Source organism: Leptodactylus fuscus, chromosome 9 (assembly GCF_031893055.1).
Source record: "Leptodactylus fuscus isolate aLepFus1 chromosome 9, aLepFus1.hap2, whole genome shotgun sequence".
Lineage (NCBI taxonomy): Eukaryota > Metazoa > Chordata > Amphibia > Anura > Leptodactylidae > Leptodactylus > Leptodactylus fuscus.
The window spans coordinates 86,716,861-86,737,154 of record NC_134273.1 but is presented as its reverse complement, the minus strand read 5'-3'; the positions used below and the strand labels follow the sequence as shown (position 1 = coordinate 86,737,154).

The window sequence follows — 20,294 nt, the reverse complement described above, 5'->3', positions numbered from 1 at the left end:
GTATACAGTATCACACAGGATAGGATTAGATACACAGCTCAGTATACAGTATCACACAGGATAGGATTAGATACACGGCTCAGTATACAGTATCACACAGGATAGGATTAGATACACAGCTCAGTATACAGTATCACACAGAATAGGATTAGATACACGGCTCAGTATACAGTATCACACAGGATAGGATTAGATACACAGCTCAGTATACAGTATCACACAGGATAGGATTAGATACACAGCTCAGTATACAGTATCACACAGGATAGGATTAGATACACAGCTCAGTATACAGTATCACACAGGATAGGATTAGATACACAGCTCAGTATACAGTATCACCCAGGATAGGATTAGATACACAGCTCAGTATACAGTATCACACAGGATAGGATTAGATACACGGCTCAGTATACAGTATCACACAAGATAGGATTAGATACACAGCTCAGTATACAGTATCACACAGGATAGGATTAGATACACAGCTCAGTATACAGTATCACACAGGATAGGATTAGATACACAGTTCAGTATACAGTATCACACAGGATAGGATTAGATACACTGCTCAGCAGACAGTATCACACAGGATAGGATTAGATACACAGCTCACTATACAGTATCACACAGGATAGGATTAGATACAGTCTCAGCAGTCTTATCTGTGCTACATCTGACAAACACAGCTCTACAAGATTCAGAAAACCTCAGCTCAGCCACATCTGACAGTCTCAGCATGATACGCGATAAGCTCTGCTATTCTGTATAACACGGCAGAGATTTATCAATCCCTCTACTCCAGTTTGGAGGCGATGTCTGGGGTGAGGGACTTGCGCCATAATATCATCCACCTACATGAGACACCTCCTGGCTTATAGGACTTATATATATATATATATATATATATATATATATATATATATATATATATATATATATATATATCCTATCCTATTAACATTATAAATGTGAAAGTTTGTGTGTTTGGATGTTCGGATGTTTGTTCCTCAATCACGCAAAACCCGCTTGACCGATTTGGCTGAAATTTTCCACAAACATAGTTAATACACCCGATTGCGCAATAGGCTACTTTTCGTCACAATAGCGCACATACGTTTGTGCCAGGACCCCCACAAACCCCAAACTCACATCACTATCTCTGCAATCTCACACACTTTGGACCATAGCAAGCCCCAAAATTCATATTGCCCTCTACAGCCTCGCCCCTAACCCCACACAATCTCATACACATATACTTTAACACTTTGCCCCTCACCTTAATGATACTCCAGGAGGCGCTCTTTAACGCTCCGGAGCAGCCATGTTTGCCAACCCCCACCGCTCTGACAATCCGCGACACCGCCCACCCATGTCAATACCCCTAGGCGGTCTAATAAATGCAAAAAAAAAAGTTTAACAAAAAAAATATATATATAAAAACAAATAAAAAGGATTAAAAATTCAAATCAACCCCCTTTCCCTACAACACATATAAAAGTAGTTAAAAACTGTGAAACACATACATGTTAGGTATCCCCGCGTCCGAAATCGCCCGCTCTACAAAGCTATACAAATATTTTTCCTGTTCGGTAAACGCCGTAGTGGGAAAAATGGTCAAAAGTGCCAAACCGCCGTTTTTTCACTGTTTTGATTCTGATAAAAATTTGAATAAAAAGTGATCAAAGCAATAACATTTCCCGAAAATGGTAGAACTACAAAGTACACCCGGTCCCACAAAAAAAGACGCCCTATACATCCCCGTACACGCACGTATAAAAAAGTTACGGCTGTCGGAATATGGCGACTTTTCAAAAAAAAATTTTTTAACATAGTTTTGGATTTTTTTAAGGGGTCAAAATGTAAATAAAACCATATAAATTTGGTATCCTCGGAATCGTAACGAAACACAGAATACAGGGGACAGGTCATTTTGGTTGCACAGTGAACGCCGTAAAACCAAAGCCCATAAGAAAGTTGCAGAAATGCATTTTTTCTTCAAACCCACCCCATTCTGAATTTTTTCCCTGCTTCCCATTACATTATATAGAATAAATAATGGTTGCATCATGAAGAAAAATTTGTCACAAAAAAATTAAGACCTCATATGACTCTGGGAGCGGAGAAATAAAAAAGTCAAAAACGAAAAACCAAAATCAAAAAATGCCATCGGCGGGAAAGGGTTAACTTCAAATACTTCTGTCCCAAAGACACTATGTAAAGTTTATACCAACACTGTATATATAGCAGCTCAAATACAAAGTAACTTCAACACAAAAGTCTCACGTATTCTCTGAAACAAGATACAAACTTACATTTCATATCCCATACCTTATACACACTACGAAAACCTTACCCACGCGTGTATATACCCACTTCTACAATCACCGCAGACGAAGTCGCGGGTACCAGCTAGTATATATATATATATATATATATATATATATATATATATACACACACACAAGTCCAGGCTCCAGGTATCATTCCTATACTGGAGTAGTTGAGTGGTGTTTGTCACGCGCTTAGATCCGTCGCTGCTATTTTCTGCCCTTTTCTTTGCTTGGTATTTACTAACAGTCTTAGAGGACTTCACGCCCTACGAGGGTGACAAATCATTTCATTAGATTCCGCCCATTGTCTGTGTGTGAAGGCGCTATTTACAACCACGTAGAGGGCCATGACTGTATGATGGACGAGCGAAGGGACGGATATTTCTGTTTATCAGTTTCAGACAGGCGGGTGGGGTGACAACATTTTATTAAAAATAGAGCGTCCCTCCACCCCTTCATTGCCGCAAGAATCCACAAGGCATGTTCTATGCCAAGTCCTTAGTCATCTGTATCTGGAAAAGCTGGGTGATAAGCAATAAGACCGACATTACATCTTCAGCTTTCCATCAGAGTCAGAGGCACAGCCATAGGGGGCATCACAGGCTCTGGACACTGAGAGGGGCCCGAATCTCCTTTTGCACCATAAAATGCACCAATATTCTAAATGGCCCACGTTAGGCCCCCGATCAGGGTGAATGTATGAGGGGGGTCCCAGAGTAGTGTGAACCCTGGTGATTGTGGGGCCAATACTTCTTTAACCCTCTGATCCCCTTTCCATGACCCTAGTGCTGATTACCCCCTTATGGGGGCAGGGGTCCTTCATGGTCAACAGGGCGGGCTCATTTAACCCCCTCATTCCCTATCATGCCCCTATGCTATGACTCTACCCCCATTATAGAGGCAGGGGTCTTTCACCGCATCCCCATAACTGACTCTGTATCTACATAACTAGGCAGGTTTGCCATTCAGGTTCCTGGGAATGCTGGGTAAACCACTCTAATTGTAGAATATATGAATGTATCTGCTTCTTCTGGCGACCAGGAGCTTCACACCTACTGATGGGCGAGTCTCATGGCTGACTGTCACTTATAAATATCCTTCCCCGGTATAAGAAGACACATTGTGCATTAACCTGGAGGGTAACAGCGTCTGCAAAGAGCCCTGAGAGTGCTGAGTGCGGAGCAATAATGTAATAACACAGTGACAGGCGCTGAAGGATCGGTCACTGCCCCGTATCTATTATTCATGGCCGGACATGGAGACCCTGCCAGACAGCAGATGCACAATATCCCCCTGTACACCTCATGTTATGGCACGAGAATCCACAGCACACCCTCAAATCTGGTGGTGAATGGAGCCAATGGATATGTATGGAACGTATGGAAAGTCAGACCCTACATCAGATCATGGATTAATACATGAGCTGTATACCCTGTCCGGCACCTATATATGTGCATTTATGGGGGACTGCAGGAACTTTATGCATATCAATATACCAACACATGTATGTAAACGCCAACACGCATCTGTACAAGAATGGTTGTTTATAAACACATGCACATATACATACACTGCTGTGCAAAAGTTTTAGGTAAAGTACCATTACTCTGCAGTATATATATGTACATACACACACACACACATCTCTACGAACATGCACATATTTACATGCACATGCACTTCTACACACAATTCATTGACTCCCGCGGGGCAGGATGAGGATAAAGGCGCAGTGTACCGGCTCCCAGTGATAAGAGACGTCTCCATCAATGAATTCTTCTGTTTTCTCCCTCTTTGAGAAGCCAGAAGAAGAGGACACGTGCAGCTGGAGGAAGGGGCTGAGGGACACATCTGCTGGAGAGGTGGCGGCATCTGCATACTAGGTGGCTGAGCACAGTGCTGGAGCTATAGAGGGGTCAGACCCCGGGGCCCCTGAACCCTTTCACAGATATAAAGGGGCAGTATAATGGATACTGCAGACAGAGCTTACTGACCATACATATGTATACCTCCCTGTTATATCTATAATGGATACACAAGGACCTGAGATCAGCAGCCTTCAGAACTACAACTCTCAGCATGCTCCAATCACTTCTGTGGATAGCTCCAAGAAGAGCAGGGCAAGTGGGCATGCTGGGTTTTGTAGTTCCACAACAGCTGGAGTGCCAAAAGTTGTCTACCACTGTTATAGATTGTATTCCCCTGTCCTACAGTCGGCCTCTCCTGACATGGCTGATAACAGATAGTAATAGATTGTATTCCCCTGTCCTACAGTCGGCCTCTCCTCTCCTGACATGGCTGATAACAGATAGTAATAGATTGTATTCCCCTGTCCTACAGTCGGCCTCTCCCCTCCTGACATGGCTGATAACAGATAGTAATAGATTGTATTCCCCTGTCCTACAGTCGGCCTCTCCCCTCCTGACATGGCTGATAACAGATAGTAATAGATTGTATTCCCCTGTCCTACAGTCGGCCTCTCCCCTCCTGACATGGCTGATAACAGATAGTAATAGATTGTATTCCCCTGTCCTACAGTCGGCCTCTCCTCTCCTGACATGGCTGATAACAGATAGTAATAGATTGTATTCCCCTGTCCTACAGTCGGCCTCTCCTCTCCTGACATGGCTGATAACAGATAGTAATAGATTGTATTCCCCTGTCCTACAGTCGGCCTCTCCTCTCCTGACATGGCTGATAACAGATAGTAATAGATTGTATTCCCCTGTCCTACAGTCGGCCTCTCCTCTCCTGACATGGCTGATAACAGATAGTAATAGATTGTATTCTCCTGTCCTACAGTCGGCCTCTCCTCTCCTGACATGGCTGATAACAGATAGTAATAGATTGTATTCCCCTGTCCTACAGTCGGCCTCTCCCCTCCTGACATGGCTGATAACAGATAGTAATAGATTGTATTCCCCTGTCCTACAGTCGGCCTCTCCTCTCCTGACATGGCTGATAACAGATAGTAATAGATTGTATTCCCCTGTCCTACAGTCGGCCTCTCCCCTCCTGACATGGCTGATAACAGATAGTAATAGATTGTATTCCCCTGTCCTACAGTCGGCCTCTCCTCTCCTGACATGGCTGATAACAGATAGTAATAGATTGTATTCTCCTGTCCTACAGTCGGCCTCTCCCCTCCTGACATGACTGATAACAGATAGTAATAGATTGTATTCTCCTGTCCTACAGTCGGCCTCTCCTCTCCTGACATGGCTGATAACAGATAGTAATAGATTGTATTCCCCTGTCCTACAGTCGGCCTCTCCCCTCCTGACATGGCTGATAACAGATAATAATAGATTGTATTCTCCTGTCCTATAGTCGGCCTCTCCTCTCCTGACATGGCTGATAACAGATAGTAATAGATTGTATTCCCCTGTCCTACAGTCGGCCTCTCCTGACATGGCTGATAACAGATAGTAATAGATTGTATTCTCCTGTCCTACAGTCGGCCTCTCCTCTCCTGACATGGCTGATAACAGATAGTAATAGATTGTATTCTCTTGTCCTACAGTCGGCCTCTCCTCTCCTGACATGGCTGATAATAGATAGTAATAGATTGTATTCTCCTGTCCTACAGTCGGCCTCTCCCCTCCTGACACGGCTGATAACAGATAGTAATAGATTGTATTCCCCTGTCCTACAGTCAGCCTCTCCTCTCCTGACATGGCTGATAACAGATAGTAATAGATTGTATTCCCCTGTCCTACAGTCGGTCTCTCCTGACATGGCTGATAACAGATAGTAATAGATTGTATTCCCCTGTCCTACAGTCGGCCTCTCCTCTCCTGACATGGCTGATAACAGATAGTAATAGATTGTATTCCCCTGTCCTACAGTCGGCCTCTCCTGACATGGCTGATAACAGATAGTAATAGATTGTATTCCCCTGTCCTACAGTCGGCCTCTCCCCTCCTGACATGGCTGATAACAGATAGTAATAGATTGTATTCCCCTGTCCTACAGTCGGCCTCTCCTCTCCTGACATGGCTGATAACAGATAGCAATAGATTGTATTCACCTGTCCTACAGTCGGCCTCTCCTCTCCTGACATGGCTGATAACAGATAGTAATAGATTGTATTCCCCTGTCCTACAGTCGGCCTCTCCTCTCCTGACATGGCTGATAACAGATAGTAATAGATTGTATTCCCCTGTCCTACAGTCGGTCTCTCCTGACATGGCTGATAACAGATAGTAATAGATTGTATTCTCCTGTCCTACAGTCGGCCTCTCCTCTCCTGACATGGCTGATAACAGATAGTAATAGATTGTATTCCCCTGTCCTACAGTCGGCCTCTCCTCTCCTGACATGGCTGATAACAGATAGTAATAGATTGTATTCTCCTGTCCTACAGTCGGCCTCTCCTCTCCTGACATGGCTGATAACAGATAGTAATAGATTGTATTCCCCTGTCCTACAGTCGGCCTCTCCTGACATGGCTGATAACAGATAGTAATAGATTGTATTCCCCTGTCCTACAGTCGGCCTCTCCTGATATGGCTGATAACAGATAGTAATAGATTGTATTCTCCTGTCCTACAGTCGGCCTCTCCTCTCCTGACATGGCTGATAACAGATAGTAATAGATTGTATTCCCCTGTCCTACAGTCGGCCTCTCCTCTCCTGACATGGCTGATAACAGATAGTAATAGATTGTATTCCCCTGTCCTACAGTCGGCCTCTCCCCTCCTGACATGGCTGATAACAGATAGTAATAGATTGTATTCCCCTGTCCTACAGTCGGCCTCTCCCCTCCTGACATGGCTGATAACAGATAGTAATAGATTGTATTCTCCTGTCCTACAGTCGGCCTCTCCTGATATGGCTGATAACAGATAGTAATAGATTGTATTCCCCTGTCCTACAGTCGGCCTCTCCTCTCCTGACATGGCTGATAACAGATAATAATAGATTGTATTCCCCTGTCCTACAGTCGGCCTCTCCCCTCCTGACATGGCTGATAACAGATAGTAATAGATTGTATTCCCCTGTCCTACAGTCGGCCTCTCCCCTCCTGACATGGCTGATAACAGATAGTAATAGATTGTATTCCCCTGTCCTACAGTCGGCCTCTCCTCTCCTGACATGGCTGACAACAGATAGTAATAGATTGTATTCTTCTGTCTTAGGGTGTATTCACACGCAGCAGATTTGTGACAGACATTTCTACAGCTGCCCTTGGATCTGTCTTGCAGTACCCCCCTTGATTTTAGACAGATTCGTTGCTGGAGTCTCCTATAGAGCAGATGGGACCCTAACCTTACAGTTACCTTCTCCCTGCCAGAAAGGGCTGATAACAGGGAGCAATAGACTGTCAGACATTCTGTATAACCAGTGGCAGAATCTAATAATGCCATAGACTGACCGCTATGACCAGTATGGTCTCATTACCTTCTGTACCCCACCATTGCCTCCGGAGCTGGACTCCTCATCTTCAGAGCTTTTCTGATCCTCGTCTGATGTGACGTCCTCTATGCTGTTCATGGGGATGGGACAGACTTTGTAGGGCTCCGTGTAAGCGCTGCAGACAGACAGACAGACAGACAATGTGTCAGAGACAGACCGCAAAACTATCAGACACCCCAAATATGTAATAATAGCCTTCACTAATACAGCACCAACATGTATATCATATCATCCACATCAGTGCCTGCACCCCCAGAGCTTACAATCTATAGTACATGTATATCATCCACATCAGTCCATGCACCAGCAGAGCTTACAATCTATAGTACATGTATATCATCCACATCAGTGCCTGCACCAGCAGAGCTTACAATCTATAGTACATGTATATCATCCACATCAGTCCCTGCACCAGCAGAGCTTACAATCTATAGTACATGTATATCATCCACATCAGTGCCTGCACCAGCAGAGCTTACAATCTATAGTACATGTATATCATCCACATCAGTCCATGCACCAGCAGAGCTTACAATCTATAGTACATGTATATCATCCACATCAGTGCCTGCACCAGCAGAGCTTACAATCTATAGTACATGTATATCATCCACATCAGTGCCTGCACCAGCAGAGCTTACAATCTATAGTACATGTATATCATCCACATCAGTCCATGCACCAGCAGAGCTTACAATCTATAGTACATGTATATCATCCACATCAGTCCCTGCACCAGCAGAGCTTACAATCTATAGTACATGTATATCATCCACATCAGTGCCTGCACCAGCAGAGCTTACAATCTATAGTACATGTATATCATCCACATCAGTCCCTGCACCAGCAGAGCTTACAATCTATAGTACATGTATATCATCCACATCAGTGCCTGCACCAGCAGAGCTTACAATCTATAGTACATGTATATCATCCACATCAGTCCCTGCACCAGCAGAGCTTACAATCTATAGTACATGTATATCATCCACATCAGTGCCTGCACCAGCAGAGCTTACAATCTATAGTACATGCATATCATCCACATCAGTGCCTGCACCAGCAGAGCTTACAATCTATAGTACATGTATATCATCCACATCAGTGCCTGCACCCCCAGAGCTTACAATCTATAGTACATGTATATCATCCACATCAGTCCCTGGGCACCAGCAGAGCTTACAATCTATAGTACATGTATATCAACCACATCAGTGCCTGCACCAGCAGAGCTTACAATCTATAGTACATGTATATCATCCACATCAGTGCCTGCACCAGCAGAGCTTACAATCTATAGTACATGTATATCATCCACATCAGTCCCTGCACCAGCAGAGCTTACAATCTATAGTACATGTATATCATCCACATCAGTGCCTGCACCAGCAGAGCTTACAATCTATAGTACATGTATATCATCCACATCAGTGCCTGCACCCCCAGAGCTTACAATCTATAGTACATGTATATCATCCACATCAGTCCCTGGGCACCAGCAGAGCTTACAATCTATAGTACATGTATATCATCCACATCAGTGCCTGCACCAGCAGAGCTTACAATCTATAGTACATGTATATCATCCACATCAGTGCCTGCACCAGCAGAGCTTACAATCTATAGTACATGGGTATCATCCACATCAGTGCTTGCACCAGCAGAGCTTACAATCTATAGTACATGCATATCATCCACATCAGTGCCTGCACCAGCAGAGCTTACAATCTATAGTGCATGTATATCATCCACATCAGTGCCTGCACCAGCAGAGCTTACAATCTATAGTACATGTATATCATCCACATCAGTCCATGCACCAGCAGAGCTTACAATCTATAGTACATGTATATCATCCACATCAGTGCCTGCACCAGCAGAGCTTACAATCTATAGTACATGTATATCATCCACATCAGTGCCTGCACCCCCAGAGCTTACAATCTATAGTACATGTATATCATCCACATCAGTCCATGCACCAGCAGAGCTTACAATCTATAGTACATGTATATCATCCACATCAGTGCCTGCACCAGCAGAGCTTACAATCTATAGTACATGTATATCATCCACATCAGTGCCTGCACCAGCAGAGCTTACAATCTATAGTACATGTATATCATCCACATCAGTGCCTGCACCAGCAGAGCTTACAATCTATAGTACATGTATATCATCCACATCAGTGCCTGCACCAGCAGAGCTTACAATCTATAGTACATGTATATCATCCACATCAGTCCATGCACCAGCAGAGCTTACAATCTATAGTACATGTATATCATCCACATCAGTCCCTGCACCAGCAGAGCTTACAATCTATAGTACATGTATATCATCCACATCAGTGCCTGCACCAGCAGAGCTTACAATCTATAGTACATGTATATCATCCACATCAGTGCCTGCACCCCCAGAGCTTACAATCTATAGTACATGTATATCATCCACATCAGTCCCTGGGCACCAGCAGAGCTTACAATCTATAGTACATGGGTATCATCCACATCAGTGCCTGCACCAGCAGAGCTTACAATCTATAGTACATGTATATCATCCACATCAGTCCCTGGGCACCAGCAGAGCTTACAATCTATAGTACATGTATATCATCCACATCAGTGCCTGCACCAGCAGAGCTTACAATCTATAGTACATGTATATCTTCCACATCAGTGCCTGCACCAGCAGAGCTTACAATCTATAGTACATGGGTATCATCCACATCAGTGCCTGCACCAGCAGAGCTTACAATCTATAGTACATGCATATCATCCACATCAGTGCCTGCACCAGCAGAGCTTACAATCTATAGTGCATGTATATCATCCACATCAGTGCCTGCACCAGCAGAGCTTACAATCTATAGTACATGTATATCATCCACATCAGTGCCTGCACCAGCAGAGCTTACAATCTATAGTACATGGGTATCATCCACATCAGTGCCTGCACCAGCAGAGCTTACAATCTATAGTACATGTATATCATCCACATCAGTGCCTGCACCCCCAGAGCTTACAATCTATAGTACATGTATATCATCCACATCAGTCCATGCACCAGCAGAGCTTACAATCTATAGTACATGTATATCATCCACATCAGTGCCTGCACCAGCAGAGCTTACAATCTATAGTACATGTATATCAACCACATCAGTGCCTGCACCAGCAGAGCTTACAATCTATAGTACATGTATATCATCCACATCAGTGCCTGCACCAGCAGAGCTTACAATCTATAGTACATGCATATCATCCACATCAGTGCCTGCACCAGCAGAGCTTACAATCTATAGTACATGTATATCATCCACATCAGTGCCTGCACCAGCAGAGCTTACAATCTATAGTACATGTATATCATCCACATCAGTCCATGCACCAGCAGAGCTTACAATCTATAGTACATGTATATCATCCACATCAGTCCCTGCACCAGCAGAGCTTACAATCTATAGTACATGTATATCATCCACATCAGTGCCTGCACCAGCAGAGCTTACAATCTATAGTACATGTATATCATCCACATCAGTGCCTGCACCCCCAGAGCTTACAATCTATAGTACATGTATATCATCCACATCAGTCCCTGGGCACCAGCAGAGCTTACAATCTATAGTACATGGGTATCATCCACATCAGTGCCTGCACCAGCAGAGCTTACAATCTATAGTACATGTATATCATCCACATCAGTCCCTGGGCACCAGCAGAGCTTACAATCTATAGTACATGTATATCATCCACATCAGTGCCTGCACCAGCAGAGCTTACAATCTATAGTACATGTATATCATCCACATCAGTGCCTGCACCAGCAGAGCTTACAATCTATAGTACATGGGTATCATCCACATCAGTGCCTGCACCAGCAGAGCTTACAATCTATAGTACATGCATATCATCCACATCAGTGCCTGCACCAGCAGAGCTTACAATCTATAGTGCATGTATATCATCCACATCAGTGCCTGCACCAGCAGAGCTTACAATCTATAGTACATGTATATCATCCACATCAGTCCATGCACCAGCAGAGCTTACAATCTATAGTACATGCATATCATCCACATCAGTGCCTGCACCAGCAGAGCTTACAATCTATAGTACATGTATATCATCCACATCAGTGCCTGCACCAGCAGAGCTTACAATCTATAGTGCATGCATATCATCCACATCAGTCCATGCACCAGCAGAGCTTACAATCTATAGTACATGTATATCAACCACATCAGTGCCTGCACCAGCAGAGCTTACAATCTATAGTACATGTATATCAACCACATCAGTGCCTGCACCAGCAGAGCTTACAATCTATAGTACATGTATATCATCCACATCAGTGCCTGCACCAGCAGAGCTTACAATCTATAGTACATGCATATCATCCACATCAGTCCATGCACCAGCAGAGCTTACAATCTATAGTACATGTATATCAACCACATCAGTGCCTGCACCAGCAGAGCTTACAATCTATAGTACATGTATATCAACCACATCAGTGCCTGCACCAGCAGAGCTTACAATCTATAGTACATGTATATCATCCACATCAGTCCATGCACCAGCAGAGCTTACAATCTATAGTACATGCATATCATCCACATCAGTGCCTGCACCCCCAGAGCTTACAATCTATAGTACATGCATATCATCCACATCAGTGCCTGCACCAGCAGAGCTTACAATCTATAGTGCATGCATATCATCCATATCAGTGCCTGCACCAGCAGAGCTTACAATCTATAGTACATGTATATCAACCACATCAGTGCCTGCACCAGCAGAGCTTACAATCTATAGTACATGTATATCATCCACATCAGTCCCTGCACCAGCAGAGCTTACAATCTATAGTACATGTATATCATCCACATCAGTCCATGCACCAGCAGAGCTTACAATCTATAGTACATGTATATCATCCACATCAGTGCCTGCACCAGCAGAGCTTACAATCTATAGTACATGGGTATCATCCACATCAGTCCCTGCACCAGCAGAGCTTACAATCTATAGTACATGCATATCATCCACATCAGTGCCTGCACCAGCAGAGCTTACAATCTATAGTACATGCATATCATCCACATCAGTGCCTGCACCAGCAGAGCTTACAATCTATAGTACATGGGTATCATCCACATCAGTCCCTGCACCAGCAGAGCTTACAATCTATAGTACATGTATATCATCCACATCAGTGCCTGCACCAGCAGAGCTTACAATCTATAGTACATGGGTATCATCCACATCAGTCCCTGCACCAGCAGAGCTTACAATCTATAGTACATGGGTATCATTGCTTATTACAGCCAATGCCCATGGGCAATAGAATCACAGAGCAGCCCTTGTCTTGGACAGGCTCACCCAGATCACTTGTAGGCCCTGAACCCCAGTGGGTCTTGGTATCCCACCAGGTCTGTCCCCAGCTGATCAGCCTGGAGGTCGGGAGCTGACTGTGGTACTGAACACATTCACTTTCTAATACACTCTGCGTTTCAATTCCTCACCATTGACATCATGTTCATTGGTCAGATGGTACAGCAGCAGCTCAGTCCCATTCAAGTAACAAAGTGCTGTGCTAGGTATTCAAGGGAGAGGGCCTGTGCCCACCTGAACAACGTGGCCTCTTCCACCAGCTGATCAGTGGGGTCCAGAGTGGAAGACCCCACCAGTCACATATCGATGACCTTTCCTAAGGACAGTAAATAAGTTGTATTCCCTGCAAAATTTGATGCCAAATTTGTAGCCGATTTGCCAAGGATTTATGTATTGCAGTTTACATGAACATTGAAGATTGATACATTGTAACAAACTATCAGGGCAGGAGAGTGATCTGCAATGCTGATGTGTTCAGCTCACAGAGGATTGTCTAGACTGGATACAATTGTAGCAAACCCTCAGCTGTGAGAAGTATAAGGTCAGGACAGGTTTCTGACCGCTGGATGCAAAGAGGAATGACCTGATGTGAAATCCTGAGCCATATACTGTGACGTTCCAATGTGGCGGTGACACGGAGAGGCTGATGGCATTGTCTCAACCTGAGCGGCAATGTCTGTAGTTTAGTGAGTAAATCTCATTGATGATCGCCTGCAGACAGGCTTCACACTGAGCAGCGCTCCTCTACACGGATGCCATATTTAACACATTACGGTGTAATACCGCGAGCTGGGTCACATGACCTAATAATTACACGCACAGTCTCAGGACATAGTGGCTGCCGCCGGTGCTGATACAATTAAATCCTCGTCTCGGAAGATGGACGGACACATTACAGTCATACAAGTGGAGATAATAATTTTATCAGAACGCTTCTGTCTGCCATCAAAGAAATGGAAATAAATAGTAATAATATAAGGGAGGTAATGAAACAGCGCCAGCGCACCGCCATCCTGGGCCGCCATCCATAATCTTATTATTGAGGGGATAGAGAAGATTGCCCCCCTGGGGCAGCCGCTGATTTACTGACAGGGAGATGTATATTGTGAAAAATACCTTCTAATTAGAACATGGTGTCCAGGGGGGTCTGAATGTTGTCGCGGGGGGTGGGAGGGGGAATTTATGGCACCGGCTTCATGTTTAATCGGTGGGTGGGGGTCTGTGGCTGGAAGTCTATGGAGGTTTGTGACAGCACATGTTGTAAGATTGTATTGTAGGATTTCCAGGGATATTAAGATCATTGTCAGCTAAAGTGAAGTATCTGATCATAGTGACTGTATCTAAGCCTATTATATGTTATTATATGTGTGATACAGTCTCAGGAAACTACAAAGCACTACAACTCCCAGCATGTTATATAAGACAATTATCATTGGATACAGTGAGCTAGTGAGGCCTGGGGGATCCAAGATTACTTATATGAAACTGAGCTTTGTATCTAATCTTATCCTGTGTGGTACTGTATACTGAGCCGTGTATCTAATCCTATCCTGTGTGATACTGTATACTGAGCTGTGTATCTAATCTTATCCAGTGTGATACTGCATGCTGAGCTGTGTATCTAATCCTATCCTGTGTGATACTGTATACTGAGCTGTGTATCTAATCCTATCCTGTGTGATACTGTATACTGAGATGTGTATCTAATCCTATCCTGTGTGATACTGTATACTGAGCTGTGTATCTAATCCTATCCTGTGTGATACTGTATACTGAGCTGTGTATCTAATCCTATCCTGTGTGATACTGTATACTGAGCTGTGTATCTAATCCTATCCTGTGTGATACTGTATACTGAGCTGTGTATCTAATCCTATCCTGTGTGATACTGTATACTGAGCTGTGTATCTAATCCTATCCTGTGTGATACTGTATACTGAGCTGTATCTAATCCTATCCTGTGTGATACTGTATACTGAGCTGTGTATCTAATCCTATCCTGTGTGATACTGTATACTGAGCTGTGTATCTAATCCTATCCTGTGTGATACTGTATACTGAGCTGTGTATCTAATCCTATCCTGTGTGATACTGTATACTGAGCCGTGTATCTAATCCTATCCTGTGTGATACTGTATACTGAGCTGTGTATCTTATCCTATCCTGTGTGATACTGTATACTGAGCTGTGTATCTAATCCTATCCTGTGTGATACTGTATACTGAGCTGTGTATCTAATCCTATCCTGTGTCATACTGTATACTGAGCTGTGTATCTAATCCTATCCTGTGTGATACTGTATACTGAGCTGTGTAGCTAATCCTATCCTGTGTGATACAGTATACTGAGCTGTGTATCTAATCCTATCCTGTGTGATACTGTATACTGAGCTGTGTATCTAATCCTATCCTGTGTGATACTGTATACTGAGCTGTGTATCTAATCCTATCCTGTGTGATACTGTATACTGAGCTGTGTATCTAAACCTATCCTGTGTGATACTGTATACTGAGCTGTGTATCTAAACCAGTGATATGTGATACTGTCTGCTGACCAGCTGTATCTAATCCTCTCATGTGTGATACTGACTGCTGAGCTGCTACATAGACATCTGGATATGACAATACACCCAAGTGGAAAAACTGCTCAGTGTGCACAAGTCCTTCTGGTTCTCGTTTCTCAGACTAGGCGCGGTACAACAAGGGGTTAATAATAAATTGGAGAGTTGTGTCTGGGAGAAGTGTCAGCAGCCACTGGAGGCGCCCGGAGCCGCTGCTCTCCATGGACACTTCTATCCCCTGATAATTCTCCTGCTTGTAGTAATGATATGGCTGAGTGATACCAGATTGCAGCTGGAGGGCTGAACGAGGGCAAGAGATCCGAAACACCAAGCGCAAAACCCACCAGGGAGACGAAGCATCAGACCGGCAATAAGTGCATGCCAGCCCCAGATATATACCAACTGTATGCCAGCCCCAGATATATACCAACTGTATGCCAGCCCCAGATATATACCAACTGTATGCCAGCCCCAGATATATACCAACTGTATGCCAGCCCCAGATATATACCAACTGCATGCCAGCCCCAGATATATACCAACTGTATGCCAGCCCCAGATATATACCAACTGCATGCCAGCCCCAGATATATACCAACTGCATGCCAGCCCCAGATATATACCAACTGCATGCCAGCCCCAGATATATACCAACTGTATGCCAGCCCCAGATATATAACAACTGTATGCCAGCCCCAGATATATACCAACTGTATGCCAGCCCCAGATATATACCAACTGTATGCCAGCTCCAGATATATACCAACTGCATGCCAGCCCCAGATATATACCAACTGCATGCCAGCCCCAGATATATACCAACTGCATGCCAGCCCCAGATATATACCAACTGTATGCCAGCCCCAGATATATACCAACTGTATGCCAGCCCCAGATATATACCAACTGCATGCCAGCCCCAGATATATACCAACTGCATGCCAGCCCCAGATATATACCAACTGTATGCCAGCCCCAGATATATACCAACTGTATGCCAGCCCCAGATATATACCAACTGCATGCCAGCCCCAGATATATACCAACTGCATGCCAGCCCCAGATATATACCAACTGTATGCCAGCCCCAGATATATACCAACTGTATGCCAGCCCCAGATATATACCAACTGCATGCCAGCCCCAGATATATACCAACTGCATGCCAGCCCCAGATATATACCAACTGTATGCCAGCCCCAGATATATACCAACTGTATGCCAGCCCCAGATATATACCAACTGCATGCCAGCCCCAGATATATACCAACTGCATGCCAGCCCCAGATATATACCAACTGCATGCCAGCCCCAGATATATACCAACTGCGTGCCAGCCCCAGATATATACCAACTGCATGCCAGCCCCAGATATTTATACCAAATGCATGCCAGTACCCAGAACTATGTCTGCCAGTGCAAAGATTAATATCCCCTGCAAAATGCCAGTGCAATGTATACCAGTATCCAAATAATGCATGACAGCTCCTAATATATACTGAGGACTGAGATATTGCATACAATGACCTAGGGCAGTTTAGTACACAGTGATTATACCAGCAGAATAGTGAGCGCAGCTCTGGAGTATAATACAGGATAAGTAATGTAATGTATGTACACAGTGACTGCACCAGCAGAATAGTGAGCGCAGCTCTGGAGTATAATACAGGATAAGTAATGTAATGTATGTACACAGTGACTGTACCAGCAGAATAGTGAGCGCAGCCCTGGGGTATAATACAGGATAAGTAATGTAATGTATGTACACAGTGACTGCACCGGCAGAATAGTGAGCGCAGCTCTGGAGTATAATACAGGATAAGTAATGTAATGTATGTACACAGTGACTGTACCAGCAGAATAGTGAGCGCAGCCCTGGGGTATAATACAGGATAAGTAATGTAATGTATGTACACAGTGACTGTACCAGCAGAATAGTGAGCGTAGCTCTGGAGTATAATACAGGATAAGTAATGTAATGTATGTACACAGTGACTGTACCAGCAGAATAGTGAGCGCAGCTCTGGGGTATAATACAGGATAAGTAATGTAATGTATGTACACAGTGACTGTACCAGCAGAATAGTGAGCGCAGCTCTGGGGTATAATACAAGATAAGTAATGTAATGTATGTACACAGTGACTGTACCAGCAGAATAGTGAGCGCAGCCCTGGGGTATAATACAGGATAAGTAATGTAATGTATGTACACAGTGACTGTACCAGCAGAATAGTGAGCGCAGCTCTGGGGTATAATACAGGATAAGTAATGTAATGTATGTACACAGTGACTGTACCAGCAGAATAGTGAGCGCAGCTCTGGGGTATAATACAGGATAAGTAATGTAATGTATGTACACAGTGACTGCACCAGCAGAATAGTGAGCGCAGCTCTGGAGTATAATACAGGATAAGTAATGTAATGTATGTACACAGTGACTGTACCAGCAGAATAGTGAGCGCAGCTCTAGGGTATAATACAGGATAAGTAATGTAATGTATGTACACAGTGACTGCACCAGCAGAATAGTGAGCGCAGCTCTGGGGTATAATACAGGATAAGTAATGTAATGTATGTACACAGTGACTGCACCAGCAGAATAGTGAGCGCAGCTCTGGAGTATAATACAGGATAAGTAATGTAATGTATGTACACAGTGACTGTACCAGCAGAATAGTGAGCGCAGCTCTGGAGTATAATACAGGATAAGTAATGTATGTACACAGTGACTCCACCAGCAGAATAGTGAGCGCAGCTCTGGAGTATAATACAGGATAAGTAATGTAATGTATGTACACAGTGACTATACCAGCAGAATAGTGAGCGCAGCTCTGGAGTATAATACAGGGTAAGTAATGTAATGTATGTACACAGTGATTGTACCAGCAGAATAGTGAGCGCAGCTCTGGGGTATAATACAGGATAAGTAATGTAATGTATGTACTCAGTGACTGTACCAGCAGAATAGTGAGCGCAGCTCTGGAGTATAATACAGGATAAGTAATGTAATGTATGTACACAGTGACTGTACCAGCAGAATAGTGAGCGCAGCTCTGGAGTATAATACAGGATCAGTAATGTAATGTATGTACTCAGTGACTGCACCAGCAGAATAGTGAGCGCAGCTCTGGAGTATAATACAGGATCAGTAATGTAATGTATGTACAGTGTACCAGCAGAATAGTGAGCGCAGCTCTGGAGTATAATACAGGATAAGTAATGTAATGTATGTACACAGTGACTGCACCAGCAGAATAGTGAGCGCAGCTCTGGAGTATAATACAGGATAAGTAATGTAATGTATGTACACAGTGATTGTACCAGCAGAATAGTGAGCACAGCTCTGGAGTATAATACAGGATAAGTAATGTAATGTATGTACACAATGACTGTACCAGCAGAATAGTGAGCGCAGCTCTGGAGTATAATACAGGATAAGTAATGTAATGTATGTACACAGTGACTGTACCAGCAGAATAGTGAGCGCAGCTCTGGAGTATAATACAGGATAAGTAATGTAATGTATGTACACAGTGACTGCACCAGCAGAATAGTGAGCGCAGCTCTGGAGTATAATACAGGATAAGTAATGTAATGTATGTACACAGTGACTGTACCAGCAGAATAGTGAGCGCAGCTCTGGAGTATAATACAGGATAAGTAATGCAATGTATGTACACAGTGACTGCACCAGAAGAATAGTGAGCGCAGCTCTGGAGTATAATACAGGATAAGTAATGTAATGTATGTACACAGTGACTGCACCAGCAGAATAGTGAGCGCAGCTCTGGAGTATAATACAGGATGTAAGATCAGTACAGCAGACATTATGTCATATATGTATACAGTGACGTGATGTAACACAATGAGTCTCGTCACTATGTACAGTATTAGAACACTATATAACACTACTAATGACTAAGTCATAAAAACCAATCAGGAAACTCTATGATGTAATTTGATTTGCACTGAGGAAATGTTCCAGTTTTCTGCCAATACTAAGCAGCGGCCATGCCAGGGACATTTAACCCTCCTACAGTCGGACAGTCACGAAGGGGTTACAAACAATCAGTGTCCTTGTCACCGCACACGCCTTTCCCACCGAGCCGGAGACCCTTGTGCTGCATTTCCTGTAAACAGGGAGTCTTTTCCTCCCTAGAGATAACCTGGCAATGAACCGCAGGAGACTGATGTTGGGCGGGAGACTACACCCTGGACCGCTCCAAGCCAAGGCCAACGCACAATGCCCTCTTAATCCCTTCACCTCTCATGGCAACTAAGGGTTAATGCTTTCTATTGTGGCAAATGGAGAACAAAATGGCAGCAAAAATGAGAAATACCACATTCTGTAGCAAGGGGGTAACTGGGAGGGGCTACAAAGTGACACACCCTCTTCTGCTGTCACTTCCCTTCCCCATGTGACTATGATGGGGCAGAAACTTGTACTAGGGAGAATTTATTCAGACTAGTGTTTCTTATGCCAGTCCTAGTCAGTTCTCTGGGATGCGTCTTAATGGAGAATCCGACCTCTTAAAAATCCAGGTGCACCAGGTGAAGACGACACCGGCGGAATTATTCTCTAC

General features: G+C 44.0%; 1 protein-coding gene across 2 annotated transcripts in view; it reads right to left on the bottom strand.

The window, feature by feature from the left end:
* FGD5 (FYVE, RhoGEF and PH domain containing 5) overlaps nt 1-20,294 on the bottom strand; it is an 88,026-nt gene that overhangs the window by 47,735 nt on the left and 19,997 nt on the right. For both annotated transcript variants that reach the window (XM_075286603.1, XM_075286605.1), the window contains exon 3: nt 7,737-7,866. In XM_075286603.1, coding sequence (XP_075142704.1) covers nt 7,737-7,866 — 130 coding nt within the window. The remainder of the gene's footprint in view (nt 1-7,736; nt 7,867-20,294) is intronic.